Source organism: Haemaphysalis longicornis, unplaced genomic scaffold, assembly GCF_048455015.1.
Source record: "Haemaphysalis longicornis isolate Haplotype H1 unplaced genomic scaffold, Haemaphysalis longicornis Haplotype H1 scaffold_12, whole genome shotgun sequence".
Taxonomy (NCBI): Eukaryota; Metazoa; Arthropoda; class Arachnida; order Ixodida; family Ixodidae; genus Haemaphysalis; species Haemaphysalis longicornis.
In genome coordinates, this window is record NW_027526225.1 from 106,180,851 (window position 1) to 106,194,766 (window position 13,916).

At 48.0% G+C, this 13,916-nt stretch overlaps 1 protein-coding gene across 1 annotated transcript in view; it reads right to left on the reverse strand.

Annotated features, from left to right (window-relative positions):
• Nucleotides 1-13,685, reverse strand: part of Nompa (no mechanoreceptor potential A) — a 52,151-nt gene extending 38,466 nt beyond the window's left edge. Inside the window, 4 exon segments of the mRNA XM_077692366.1 lie at nucleotides 220-320; nucleotides 322-491; nucleotides 4,782-4,882; nucleotides 13,625-13,685. Of these exon segments, the coding sequence (XP_077548492.1) occupies nucleotides 220-320; nucleotides 322-491; nucleotides 4,782-4,882; nucleotides 13,625-13,685 (433 nt within the window).
• Nucleotides 13,686-13,916: the final 231 nt, after the last annotated feature.

Genomic DNA, 13,916 nt, shown 5'->3' on the forward strand with positions numbered 1-13,916 from the left:
TCGCGAACTGTTTGCTCGTATCGTAATACAGCCGGCTGCCTCAGCTGTTCTTCCGAGTTTTGCTATCCAGAACGACTTCCGGTTTTCGGCCAAGCCTTCTAAGCTGTAATAAAACCTCTTAGGCTCTAATCCAAACTATGGCAGAGTCGTCACTAGTATGAGGCAGTGATTTGCATACCCACAGTTTTCGTTCCACGAGCATACCCGCGCTGTACTTACAGGACAGACAGACTTCGTTGAAGTGCCACGCGTTGTTCTGGCGGACGAGGGTCTCGCCGCCGTCGGGCGACGCCCTGTCGTAGTATAGGTAGCACACGGACTCCTCGAACTCGACGGGCGCCGAGCCGGCCGACTGCGCGGGCGTGGCGGGGCCTCCGGCGACCCGGCATGAAGTCGAACGACAGGCACTGCGCCACGGCCGTCGTCCGGTCCTCCTGGCACCGTCGCACACACTCCTCCAGCACTTTCACCGGCTGCTCGGCTCGCGTGATCTGCAATGCGGGAACGATGCGGGGACGACGCTCGGAGAGAACAGTCACGAGTGCTATAGTTGTACACCTGTAGGCCCTCGTCATAGCGAAGTCCTCAGAACAGGATACTGACTTTGTGTTAAGTGATACTTCGTTAAAAGCGGGCATGATGTGCACTCAACACCCTGCAGCAGGGACCATGAAACATTTCGAAATATTGTTAGGTATACTCTTGGTATGTTACAAAAAAAATTCACAGCATATCCACGGTGTGAATGATGATGAGTGGGCGAAGCTCCTGAGGGGAAATCATCGGTAAAACCGTGACTCTTCAGTGAAAGTTCGCCCACTACATCATCAAGAAAGACGTGAGAAACACTGTGTGTGTATATATACAAATCAACTTTTATTTGTTCTTAGAGAGGATGGATGGCTTGCGATGTCCCTTCATTATGACGGCTTTATGGTCCGTGAAATGAAGCGTGAGCGGTTCCTGTATGGGTTGCAGTGGAAAATTTGCAAATACTAGGTCTATGCATGTTCCTCGGATCGTGGTAGGTTTCATATGGTCAAACGATATACATCTGAGTGCATATCTAGAAGCCATATGTTGGATAAGCCAATTATTGGTCGTGTCTGCGATATCCACGTTCAAATCACCAACGAGTATGAACGGTGCATTGTTGTACTTTGTATTGTAATCTTTCAATGCCGTGTCTATGTATGCCTTGACATTTCCACCGACAGGTTAGGAGCTAGATACATGGTCATGAATACGATTCCAGAGTCAAGGACTTTGATGGCTGCATGTTCTCCGTTGTGACTTTGACTCGTGAGTGGTAGTTTGAGATCTTCAGCCGGTTCCGTTTGCCTCACGTAGATGGCGAACGCCGCCGATGGAAGACAGGACAGGAAGTACAACGAAGTACGAGGCTGTGATTGGCTGCGGCCTCAAAATGCAGTTTGCCGCTTCCGGTCGCGTTCGCCGCCGCGCGTTCGACATCTAGCTCGCGTAGATCGCCGGCGAACAGCCGTATTTTCGACGCCGGGGGCGGAGCGGCCGCCGCCGGGCGACGTTCGCCGCCTTTTCGCCGACATTTCGCTGCATGGAGGTCGGCCTTTATCCATCGGGCGACTCCGAGCGCGCGCCAACAGCGAACGGATTTTATTACAACGCTCCCCGCCATCTAGTAAACAATCCAAGAACTAAACTAGAGGTAGCCACGCCATCTAGTAAACAATCCAAGCGCATCTTTTCATCATATACAAGTACCGCCATCTAGTAAACAATCCAAGAACTAAACTAGAGGTAGCCACGCCATCTAGTAAACAATCCAAGAACTAAACTAGAGGTGGCTACATACATACGTCGAGGATGGACAGACCCACGCCTTAAGGAGCTTCGCCCCTAAAAGCCGTTGCGTGTCGGCGCTTGTGGTGTATTTTTCTCTTCCCGCCTCGTCTAGCTAGTTTGTGCGCTGTTGTTTTTACTGGGATTTCGAATTAAGCGATTTTGTCATAATGACAGTTTACTATCTGCTGAGTGCACAACGCAGGCTACAGTCATAGACGAATGAATCGCAAACTGGAAGATACGACCGAGAACACGCGAAGTCAACGATTATGTTTTGTGAAGGGGAATGATACCGTGCAATTATTCCGCTCAGCTCACAATGACGGAGCCGTGTAAAGACTACACGCAAATAAATCACTCAATTCGTGTCTTGTGCTTCCCACTGCCGCCTTCGCGACTGTACACCACTAGAAATATAAATTTTATGTAGCCTCAACGGGCATACTACCGCAAAAAAAAAAAGAAAGATTTTGTCAGCATCACAAGCGCGATCATAGGCTGCGTTCCAATTCGCGGACAGCTTGGTAGACAGCCTACGAAGCAGTCTAACTTAGACGTCTAAAGGAATAAAATTGGAACGGCGCCGCGGTCGCAAACGCAACACCAGCGCAGACGACAGCGTCGTAGCAGACATGTTGAGATGCGCAAGCCGCAAGTTTCGTAACTAATATTACCGTTGTTATTACAAACGTTACGTAATTTAAAAACTAAACAAAGTCATTCTCATCACCAGTAAATTATACTCAATATTTTAATAAAAGAACAAGTGCTTTTGCTTCCACATTAATGCGCAAAAAGGTGGCGCTGGCGTCACTTATTAGTTTAGACAGGAAGGTAGCCAGCGTCGTTGCTGACGTCGATGCTGTCTCCTCGAAGCAGTCTTCGTTGACTGCTTCGTTCGAATTAGAACGGGGCTTAACATGGCGGACTGTCCGCGAAGACGGCAACGAAGCTGTCTAAACGGTAAATTGGAACGCACCAATATTGTCGTCATAGTTTGCCGGCGGTTGTATGGCTTATGCCTGTGCAATATACCCTAAATGCTCATTTACTCTGTCACCCCCGTTCTTCCTGTCCCCACAAATCCATTAATAGCACTAAGTAACGTAACTTCGGTAAATACCTAGGCTTTATGCCTTTCCAGCTTCCTCGGGTGCTCCAGCGTTCACTATAGATGGTAGTCACTGAAAAGTTTAGCTGTACACTTAGTCGCTTGGCAACACTGGAAACGGCTACGGACATGGCCAAAGCGCCACGGACATGTCGCGGCCTGTGCTACTGCGGGCGCACGCCGCAGAAAAAAACACCGCCGTGCGTCGTCTACTCCATTTCAACCAGATTCTCAACGACAGTGTCAACAGAGATGTTATTAATCGCACTTACGCTGGAGTCGAGGCATTACATTGCGTTCGGTGGGATAGAGTTTGGAACGGCCAACGCACATAATGGGCTTAGCACGGACAAGTACCGCCACCCCGCAAAGCCCGACGTAACCAGTAACGGCGCACTCACATGGTTTCTTGCATGCGTGCCTCGCCAGTGAATACAGCCTATGGAGATGCGTCGCTGTGTACTCGAGGTAGAATGAAGGCACCGCAATTCTTAAATTCATCTCTGTGCTGACATCACGTCTCGGATGGTTACCGCTCCAATGTTTAAGAAAATGAATCGGAGCAGCAAATGGTCCAGTTGAAATGAGAACTTCATCAAACTGAATTTAGACGAGAAGGGCACAAGTCACTGGGAAGACTTAATTGAACTTTCTGGCGGAGGCGTTATTAAAATCGAGTTCCTACCTCGTGATCTTAACTGCAGAACACCTTAGGGGCCCGTCTTTTCGTCATACCTCGTGCGGGGTCACGGTATCTAGCCACCGTAGTCACGCGACGTCACACACCCAGACAGAGGCTTCGAAAAAATTACATCTACTCCTGGTCGGGATCGAACCTCGCGTTAAATCCCTTTGGGCCACTGAGACACACGTTGCTCATATTTAAACTGTTGGGGGTGATCTTTCCTCTGTGCCGCTGCCACTGTGGCTGCCGTAGCTAGGCCTCAAATAAGTACACAATAATATAAAACAAGGAAAACGCCATTATTCAACCCATTAGTTACGCCAAATTAATGAAAACTCGATCCAGTGTCTTTTAGAGGCATTTTCAGGGGCTGTGGCGCCCTCTCTTGACTAATTTCGGCATCAACGCCAGGTGATACTAAAACTAGCCAAGAGAGGGCGCTGCAGCCCCTTTGACGGATCACTGCTCCGCACTTGACAGCTTGCACGTTGAATGTGGCTTCTTTAATTTGTTTCACTGTAATCGAGCTATTGAGCCGTGTAATGCGGCGGCGTACAGACAAACACGAAGGTCGTCATAGGAGGCCGTTCTCCCTATTTCGCGGCAAAAGCAGCCGCCATTCTCAAGCGGTTATGTAACATTACGTCACTTTTACGCAGGCTGAAGTTGCCAATGTGTGACGTGATCGTTCCCGCCAACTGTTTAAATTACGTCACTCCTTCTCAGCCAATCACAGAGAGGGCGTGTGTTACAAGCAGTATTGTTATTGAATAGCAAAGACAGAAGACAGGCCTACGTTGTCATGTCCGGTGCATTTAGTCTAGTTTTTCATTGCCGGCCAAAAATTATGCGCTTTCAGTAAAGAGAAATAAGGAACACTTTATAACTGGTGCCCGTAAACGTCATAAAACGTCAAAATGACGACAGCACACACAACAGCTTCGTCAACCGGAAGCACGTGACCAAAATTGAAAGTCAATCAGAAAAGATTTCCGGCAAATTCCCAGTTACCTGGGAATTTGTGCAGTCGAAAATACGGCCCCAAATGATCCTTAATAGCTTTGAGGGCCACTAGAGAAGCTGCGGCCATGGACGAATGACGCTAGCCAGTGTGCGGAATGTTTGTTGAATTGAAGAAGAGAAATCAAAGTGAATGCTCACCAGTTCGACGCGCTGCCGACCACCGCCGAATCCGGCGCTGAGCTTGTAGTCGGAAATTTTCTCATAAACTAGCTTGCCGGCTCCATTGTTGCAACTTTGAGCTGTAAAGAAAAGGAAACGGAAGTCGGGAATTCATGGCATCGAGCGGCGTATTCTATATGCGAGAAAAAAACGTGGCTGTGTTGGTGCGCGCCTGTCAAGACTCATTTCTATCCGCTTAACAACAACAACAAAAACAACAAAAATTAGGTGAAATATCATGGTTTAATTTTTTGTCCAATATTTGGCTAATTTTCGTAAAGCGGCTTCTGGTTTCCCAATTCAGAATAACAAAGAATACACGCGACAAGTACTAGGTGAAAGGAAGCTGAACCAACGGAAGCGTCTAAAAACGCATGAATTCAATAGTGTTTTTTTTTTCTTTTTTGCAAGGGTTGCCCCTTGTCTTGTTGCCATGAGCAAGAGCTCGATCTGGCTCGTCGTAACAAGTTTCACCCAGCCTTTCACATCTCGTGGCCGTATATCATATCATAGCGTGCCAAACATTTCGCTCTTCCGACCTCCTGCTATGCCGTCGAAAGAACCGTTATTTTTGTAACTAGTTGTCTAACATCGACGTGTTCTCCCAGCATATGTCGATTCCTTCACTAACGGCCATTCTTAATAGTTCAATACAATTGGCCTCTTCTCAGGTGAATGGAAGGTAGCACACATTGTTCGTGTCTTTGAAGCTTATGCTAATGCTAGCGCTATTAACTACCGACATCTGAGTGCGCAGCACTAAGACTCGCCACGGTGGCTCAGTGGGTATGGCGTTGTACTGCTGAGCCCAAGGACGCGGATTCGATTCCTGGCCGCGCCAGCCGCTTTTCTGATGGAGACTAAAAGCGAAAGTGCCTGTGTGCTCGAGATATCGGCGTACGTTAAAGATCTCCAGGTGGTCAGAATTAATCCGGAGCGCTCCACTACGGCGCGCCTCATCGCCCGCGTAGCGTCGGCGCATTAAACCCCACAATCAATCAAATCAATGGTTTGACGTCGGCAACGTCGATATTCGCGCAACCAAATGAGCGAGCGAGGCACCGAAGCCACAAAGAAAACGAAGGGGAGCGACTGGCGAACGTGTGAGGGGGAGGGCGGCACGCGATGTTATGGCATCATCCCTCTCACTGCCTCCCCCTCACACTTTTGCCACAAGTTTCTCCGTTTGCGGCTAATCCAAACCACGTGACATTTGCTTGGGAAATTCAAACAGGATTTTCAACAACATGCTCGGCGGCGGTGACGCGCTGCGAGGTAACGGCAAAGTAGCGCGCGCCGCCGTGCGTCCGCTGACCACGCTATCACTTCTTGAGACGCAGCAGATATGCGCCATGACCGAGAAGACTGCAGCCCGCGATGCGCCCAAATTTCGCATTATGGATTATAGCAGTCGTCAGGGCTTTTTCTTTTCGCTTCATTATGTCGCGTTTAAGCCTTTTGAGACTGTTGAACACCATCTTTTGTTTTACATTGAGAAAAACGTACTGTTTCCGAACAAAATGTTTTTTTTTCGTGCTAACGTGACGCAACCACTGAACTTGGTTCTATCATGCAACGGGCATACGAAGCAATTCCTTGACGGAAATAGATACTGCGTACCTTAGGAAGGGTTTCATGTCGCCAATCACCACTTACCAAACGGTCCCTCCGGAACATCGTCCACGCCTTTCTTGCTTTTGTATGTTATCTGTATCTGATCTGTATGTTATCTGTATCTGTTATCTGATTTTGTAAGTTATTGTATGTGCTGGTATGGATTATTCCGCCTTTTTTCCGGCCTGTAATTGATTGCCTCGGTGCACTGTATCTGAATTCACGGGGCTGATCCCCTCACCGAAGTATCCTCTTTTTTACATTCGTTTGAGCTGGTAGTTTTTCTTGTTTGTTTTCTTGAACAGCAAATTTGTCTATGGCTAGGATCCAACCGGCAACAAAGCGATGTATACAAAAATCGCACACGAGCATAGCGCCACCTTGCGGTGTCCTCTCAAATCCCCGGGATCGTAAAACTTTGCGCCACACCCCCAGCGCATGGAAAAACTCATAAAATATAAAAAAAATGTCCTACAGACTTTATATTTTAATGTGAGGCGGCTTATATTTCCCACCAAAATGTCTTCCTAGCAATGCATTTGTGTTTAGAGGTGAAACAGACTTTAAAGCGATCGTTGTGAGCTTGTTCCTTATTAGCTTTCCCACATTACAAGTTGCACAGTGAAGCTCGTCCATATTCGGGGGAAAAATCATTACAGAAGGTGGCTCTAGCTCTTATTTTATTGAGATTATGCCGAAACAAATTGTATGAAAATTAGCCGCTAGCCGCTAAGACGACTCTAACACTATGCCGAGTTTTATTTCCTTTCCGAAACTCCATAGCTCACAGTGAAGTTCTAAATATTGTGGAATTCTCGTCTGCTCAACACATGGGCTCCTACGGTAGGGAAACGGACGGCCCCGTGTTTGCCCACTGAAAGGACACTCTAGTTCTTCAAAGTTTCGTTCAGGTAATTAACCAGGGAGTATGATCAATCGCAAATTAAAAACGAACATGTTTTGCTTCATGCACACCTTTGACTGCGACCCGGTAAGATCATGTTGTCGCTCACATTGAGACCGGCACCACAGCCTTGCTGGTCACCCTTCTTCGCAGAGTTGACGGACACCGTATTTTTTCTTTAATTAATACATTCCTTCGAGGGTGGGGGGAAACTTACCATTCAAAGAAACAGTTCCTTTCACTGATAAATTTACATAGAGCTTCTACCACTTCATCTGCCCTTCTGGCGAAGTTCTATCGGGGGCAAAGAAGTTTGGGTTTGGGAAGTAAGCCATTGAGGTAAACATCAAGTAGTTTGAAGGGACCCATACAAATGAAGTTTCGCGTAACTCAGGGCTGGCATTAAAAGGAGAAAACCCCCATTTCCCGACAAGACACTAGTTATTAATCGTCTATTGGTGTGTTAACCATGCGTATTAGTTTACCACACCTGTCGGGTGCTTCCCCAGTCTACAATCACCACAGGAATACCGCCAAAAATCTAACAAGAATTTCGGTCGTACGACAAAAAACTTTGTTGTGACAACAGAAGTCCTGTTTTTACGACAAGCCCATATGTTGTTACGACACACATTTCTGTCGTAACGACAAATTCAATTTTTCTGAACGACAAACATTCGTGTACTCACAACAGAACTGCCATTTACGCAACTGTTCACGATGGGCAATAACATTCAAACCATGTGCAACTACTGATAGGACATGAGGATTACGACAAGACCGGAATTCGGCACGACGGAACATCAAAATCAGGACAGGAATACGACACACGACAGAACACCAAAACCACGACACGACAAGAACACGACAAGACGACAGTACGACACGGGAAAATACGACGAAACTACTGAATTTTTTTCTGTCTTTTTCGACTGGGTAGGTAGTTAACTGGGAACAATAATTAATTAATTGGTAAATGGCGCATTGGGCTGCATTTTAATTATGAAGTTGCAGAAAGGCTACAGGACTAGAAGTAGGGCAGGAGAAGAAAAACTCTGGGGGAAAAATGGATTTGGATACCGCACGATCGGAGCACGCGGAAGTCGTACACAGGGCAGGCCTCTGCCCTGCAGTGGACATAAACACATATTGAGAGAGACGGGTTGTTCCTGGAGACCGCGTTTATTAGATGATGATGATGATGATGTCCTCAAATATTTTGGCACGTACCCACAAGGGGGGATTGGCCAGGGCTAAACCGCTTAAAAACGTGGGGACTTCAAAATACTTATTTCCGGAAAGAGGCTGTAAAAGAAAACTTAGTTAAGAATGAAACCCGAATTACCCATTAATCAGCACCGTTTAGCAATTCAAACGACCTGAGGCAGAAAGAAAATTTTGAATGCAATTATATATATCCCTTCTTGCAAACCCCAGCTTTGATGCGCCAATAGATAATATAAGTGTTATCGATAAAGTCAACCCCAACCGCTCAATCGGCTCCTTCAAAAACAGTTGTCTAGCTGTTGAGAAACGGCGACAGTCGAGAAAAAAATGTTCGAACGCTGACTCCGAACGTTCCGAGTTGTTGTTGTTGTTGTTGTTGTTGTTGTTGTTGTTGTTGTTGTTGTTGTTGTTGTTGTTGTTGTTGTTCCTCTTCTATTGGCACATACCCACGTGGGGGATTGGCCAAGAAACGGGGTGGTTTTTTGGGGCTAAAACGCCTACCTCATGGCCCTATATAATCAGCCTGTAGGAATTGGGGAAATGGTTACCGAAATATATAATAGATCTAAGAAGAATCAGTGAATGATGTCATTTTTCGGAGAAAAGGCTAAAAAATTTTGACCGGGTTAGCAGGACATGCGTCTGGTCTCTGATACGTACGCGTGAATGGCCGCAACAATCCCTCTACGACAAAACCCCAGGGATGTGGCCCCGAACGAAAGGAGCACCGGCATCGACAGAGGAAGGCCAATACGTTGAATTGGTGCGGCTAGATACCGTTTCCGAATGAAAGAAAAACCGCGGCAGCACAGGAAAAAGTGTTCAATTCCGAGAAGACCAAGCGCGCGATGATGAGGGTTATGCAGAGATGATGATGGCAATGGGCGGCTGGCTATGAGTGATCGGGGAGCGTAACCCTTGGTGACCACACTGGATGATGATGATGCCGGGTTCACGTGGGAATATTCTGAATGCACGTCCCTGATGCTCACAGTATGCACGTATTTACAGCGAAGGTGTTCAGCAAATCGCCATTTTTTGTGTCCGAAGTTGAAAATGCCAAGAAATTGGTGAGCGCGCGCATGTGAGCGCGGTCCTCACTGCGACCTGCCGGTAGTTAACAAAACCAAGAAAATGCCTAGCGCTCGTGTGTGCGTGCCTCGCGACGACCGCCCAGCGTCCCAAGCGCACGTTTGTCAAGCCAACCATAGCCACTTGCGGAGATTAACCAAGATTGGCAAAAAAAAAAAAAACTCCAGCGTTCGCCGCAATCGTGGAAACACTTGCTCGGAACGAGAAAAACACGTCATACCGTACGACCCAAAAAATGTGACGTCCAATGACAATGATGGAGTAAAGCTCATTGCGGCAGTGAACAACAAGCAAATCGGCTGCAATCATGGACTTAAACCATCGTGATAGTCGTGAAGGTTCAATTCAATTCAATTCAGTTCGATTTTATTTAACATCACATGATGTTGGGAGGTACGGGCAAAAAGCCGTAACGAGGCTTGACTGGGCCCGTACCCCCTGCTTTGCAAACAGTGCAAATGTTACACAGGATACATTATTAGCACGTCTACGATACAGTGCATCAAAGGATACAGATTCGGATTCCGAAACAGAAGGAAAAATCTAAACAGTCCGATTGCGGAAATAAGGTGAAACATACAGGAAAAAATGCACAACTTGATCTGTACGTTATCAGCAAAAATTCAGAGCCCTTCCACCCCGTGAAGAGGGATGGCCAGCAAAGCTGCGGTGCCGAGCCTCCACGTGAGGTTTGACTGGGTCGTAGTCCAAGGGGTGCACGAAGCAAAACACGTTTGTTTGTAATTTGCGATTGAGCATTGTTCCTGTGTATTAACTGAAAGTCCAGTCCTGTCCAGTCACCGCTCTTCGCGCATGCTCAGCACGCCTCTTCACGAGCCTATCACGAGTCTATCAAGCGGCTTTGACGCAGCGTCAGACTTGGCTACTGCGCAATTGAGGCGCACACCTGGGCACGCGCCGGCGCCAGTGCGTCTGCCGCGGCCATGACGAAACACAATCCAACACAACCCACTTTAATCCAATCCAATCCAAATCCAATCCAATCCAGCCCAAGCCAAGCCAAGCCAATCCAAGCCAAGCCAATCCCATCGAATCGAATCGAATTGAATCCAATCCAATGCCCCTCCCGCTTGCGCAGAACGGCCCTTCACGGCACAAGCGAAACTGCTCAACCTCGGCCAGTCTAGCTTACACTACAAAACACACTGGAATCGTGGGTAGAAATTTAATATAGCGCGGGTATGGTAATCACGGCGCATGCTCTATGAAGTCCCTAGGACCTTTTTAATTTTGTATGATTTTTTCCATGCCCCGGGGGTGTTGGGCACAGTTTTACGATTCCGGGGATTTGAGTGGACTCCGCAACGTGGCGCTACGCTCGCTAGCGATTCCTGTCTACATCGCTCTGGGACCGGAGACGATCTTCTGGATCCTAGCCATTTACAGCTTTGCTGTAATATACATAATAAGTACTCAGCAAATTGCCATGAATAACAACTCAAAGACCCAAAGAAAGGAAGGATACCAGGCAAAAAAAAGAAAAAAAGAAAAAAAAGAAAGAGAAAGAAAGGAAGAAGAAACGAAGAAAAAATAGACAGCTTCGCTAGCCAGACAGCTTACCTACAGCTTCGCTAGCTTCAAGTCTTACGCGTTAGTGTGAGCTTCCTTCATTTCTACTTTTTCTAATACCCTCAATACCTGAACAATCGTTGAGTTATTGACCGTATCTGCAGCGTCATTCAGACTCCCCGCATTCGACAAACTTCCCCGCCGGGCTTAGGTGCCGCTCAAAAAGCGCGCTGTTGACGTTAACACGCGCCGCGTCTGTGTGTTCATTTACGTCGTTCCTAGCGCGGCCTTCCCCCATCTACCGCGGTAGGCCGCTACCGCAGCGTGGCCGCCAACACTCCTGTCGCACCTGTAGGCAGAGGCGGAAGAGGTGCTCGGCTGGAGTCACCGCTGTTATTAATACCGCTCGCGCACATTTTCCGGAAGCGATGGCTGTGCGCGCCGTCTGGCTCAAAACGTTTGGGGAAACGCCTTCTCTTAGTTCTCTCTTTGTCGCGCTCCCCCTCTTTATTTTCCCTCTCTTCCGCGACTATTTCGTTCCTCTTTCCCTTCAAGCCTCACCGCAGCTGGGCAGACCGGAAAGGTAATACGGTTTTTGTTGTAAGGCGCGCGTTTACTGCCCGGTAGCCAATTTATGTTCTCGCAAACTTTCCCGCCCCCTCGCTCCGTTCGCCGCTCGCGCTTTTACCCTGACACGTTTCGAAAAAGTTTGCTCGACGCCGCCCACTCCGTTGTGCGGCGCGCCGATTGTCATGGAAAGCGGAATGTCCCCGCGCCAAGATCATTCAACTCAGGGTCAGCTAACGACCGATGGGACAGGAAGATAGCGCCGCACTGGTTCGACTCTCCACGGCTAGCGGGGGGGCTACCGTTATGCTCTGCTTTCAGATGCAAAATACGCGGCCTTTTTTTTTTGATGGTTCGCTTTTTCTCGTTGTAGTGCCCTGTGCACTACAGAGCTTAACATTTCCATGCGGTCGTTTTATAGGAAAGAGGAACCTAAAGAGTTATAAACTGTTGTTCGTTTCTGTTTCAAGGCGACTAGAAGAATGCGTCGTTTTAAAGCATAGATTTCTACCTCTCCCAGCCAACGGTTCTTTTGTGGCGTGCGGGACAAGAAACTCCCAAGGTGGCTGCGGAGGAAAGGAGGGTTTTCACTCCCTGAGCACAGTGTAGCTGGCGCGGCGAATCTTCCCAGTGTTCCCCGCGCGCTCACGCCGGCGGTCGCATCGGTGCGACCCGGCTTTGTCGTCTGCTTTAGCGACGGTTGTTTTGGGTCTGTCTAGGAGCAGTTTCGCGTCCATTGCGCGGTTCCTTCGCATGGTTTGATGAAATTGTTCGACAGAACCTCCTGGGTAACCCGGGCACGACGGAATTAAGTGGTCGTACAGCAAATATGCGTTAAAATTTGGTTTGCACGGCATGACAACAAAATGTAGAGACCACATACTGACATCTGGCCGCTAAACAAACACTACCATTTGTGCACTGCTTGCCACGAATGGGACTCCGTTTTCTAAATTGGTCAATACCAATTCGGTTCTTCTTTAACAGGTATTACAAAAGGCGAAAGGAGCAACTGGTTCTGATAAACAGCGATTGTAAGAGTTCCCTCAGATTTCTCGCAATTCTCAAACTTACTAAATTAACTAGTTTAAGTCGGTATAAATGGGAACCTCTAAACTCACATGCCGAATCGTTTCGGTGTCTACGCTTGTGTCGCGCGGTGGTGTAGCCCTGAGCTAGCTCATCAGGATGGCCAGGTTCCACTGTCTCACCCTTCGAAAGCCGCTCCTCTCCGTTTTCTTTGTGCCGACGCACGTCCGGGCTACAGCAGCGGCGACCGCCGCTCTAGCACGGCCGTGGCCGACGCTGCTGCGCTCGGGACGCCGTCCCTTCGAATTCTAGGTAACGGCTGGCAGAATCACTGGTTTCACTCTTTGTAGAGCCACGTGTGTGATGTCAAGTGACGTCGCATGGGTAATTGTTGTAGGTGTCGTTTACAGCTTTGCTTTCCAACCACCTTCACATTAGGCCTTTTTTTTTGCGTTCAGGCATTCCGGAACGCACCGCCCTCTTGCCAGCGTTAACATAAAACGCTGCTATGAATTCCTGTTCGGGAGGCGTTCAAAATTCAGATTGGATTTTAGGCAGTATCGCTGTTTTACTGTTCTTTGAGATTTTGAGACAGCATTGCTGCACTACTTATCAAAGATTCGATTGTCTGCGTCTATAGGTTACATGTGTATGTCCAGCCAGCTTGAGCAAGGGTTCTTACCCCTAATGTCGCTTTAACTTTGGTGTGCATCGGTGCATAACAGCACTATCCTCCACTGCACGGGATAACGATCCCGCTAGTTATTCCATTCTTCATCCGACACCTTAGTTGAGTCAGGAGAGCGGTGAAAATGTAGTACCGTCACACACAAATACAAAAAGAAGACGTGGTTGTTACCATTGTTGCTGTTGATGCTGCTTTCGTTGCAGCTATTGTTGATGTTGCCCTTAGTCAACATATTTAAGAGTTTAGTGGGAGCCCCCAAGGTAGAGTAAGGGCCTTATTCTGAGTCCCTTTTCCAGTCTATTTGCTCCCTCCACTCGGATGCGGGGAGGATTCCGCAATGCTTATGCATGTGGAAGCCGTTTTCAAGAACCTTTTCACTAAAGGCTCGAGTGGGGGAGGGACTCAGAATACCAGGGTGAGCTTCCTCAAAAGACGATTGGCCATCCTCGACCTGGACGAATTT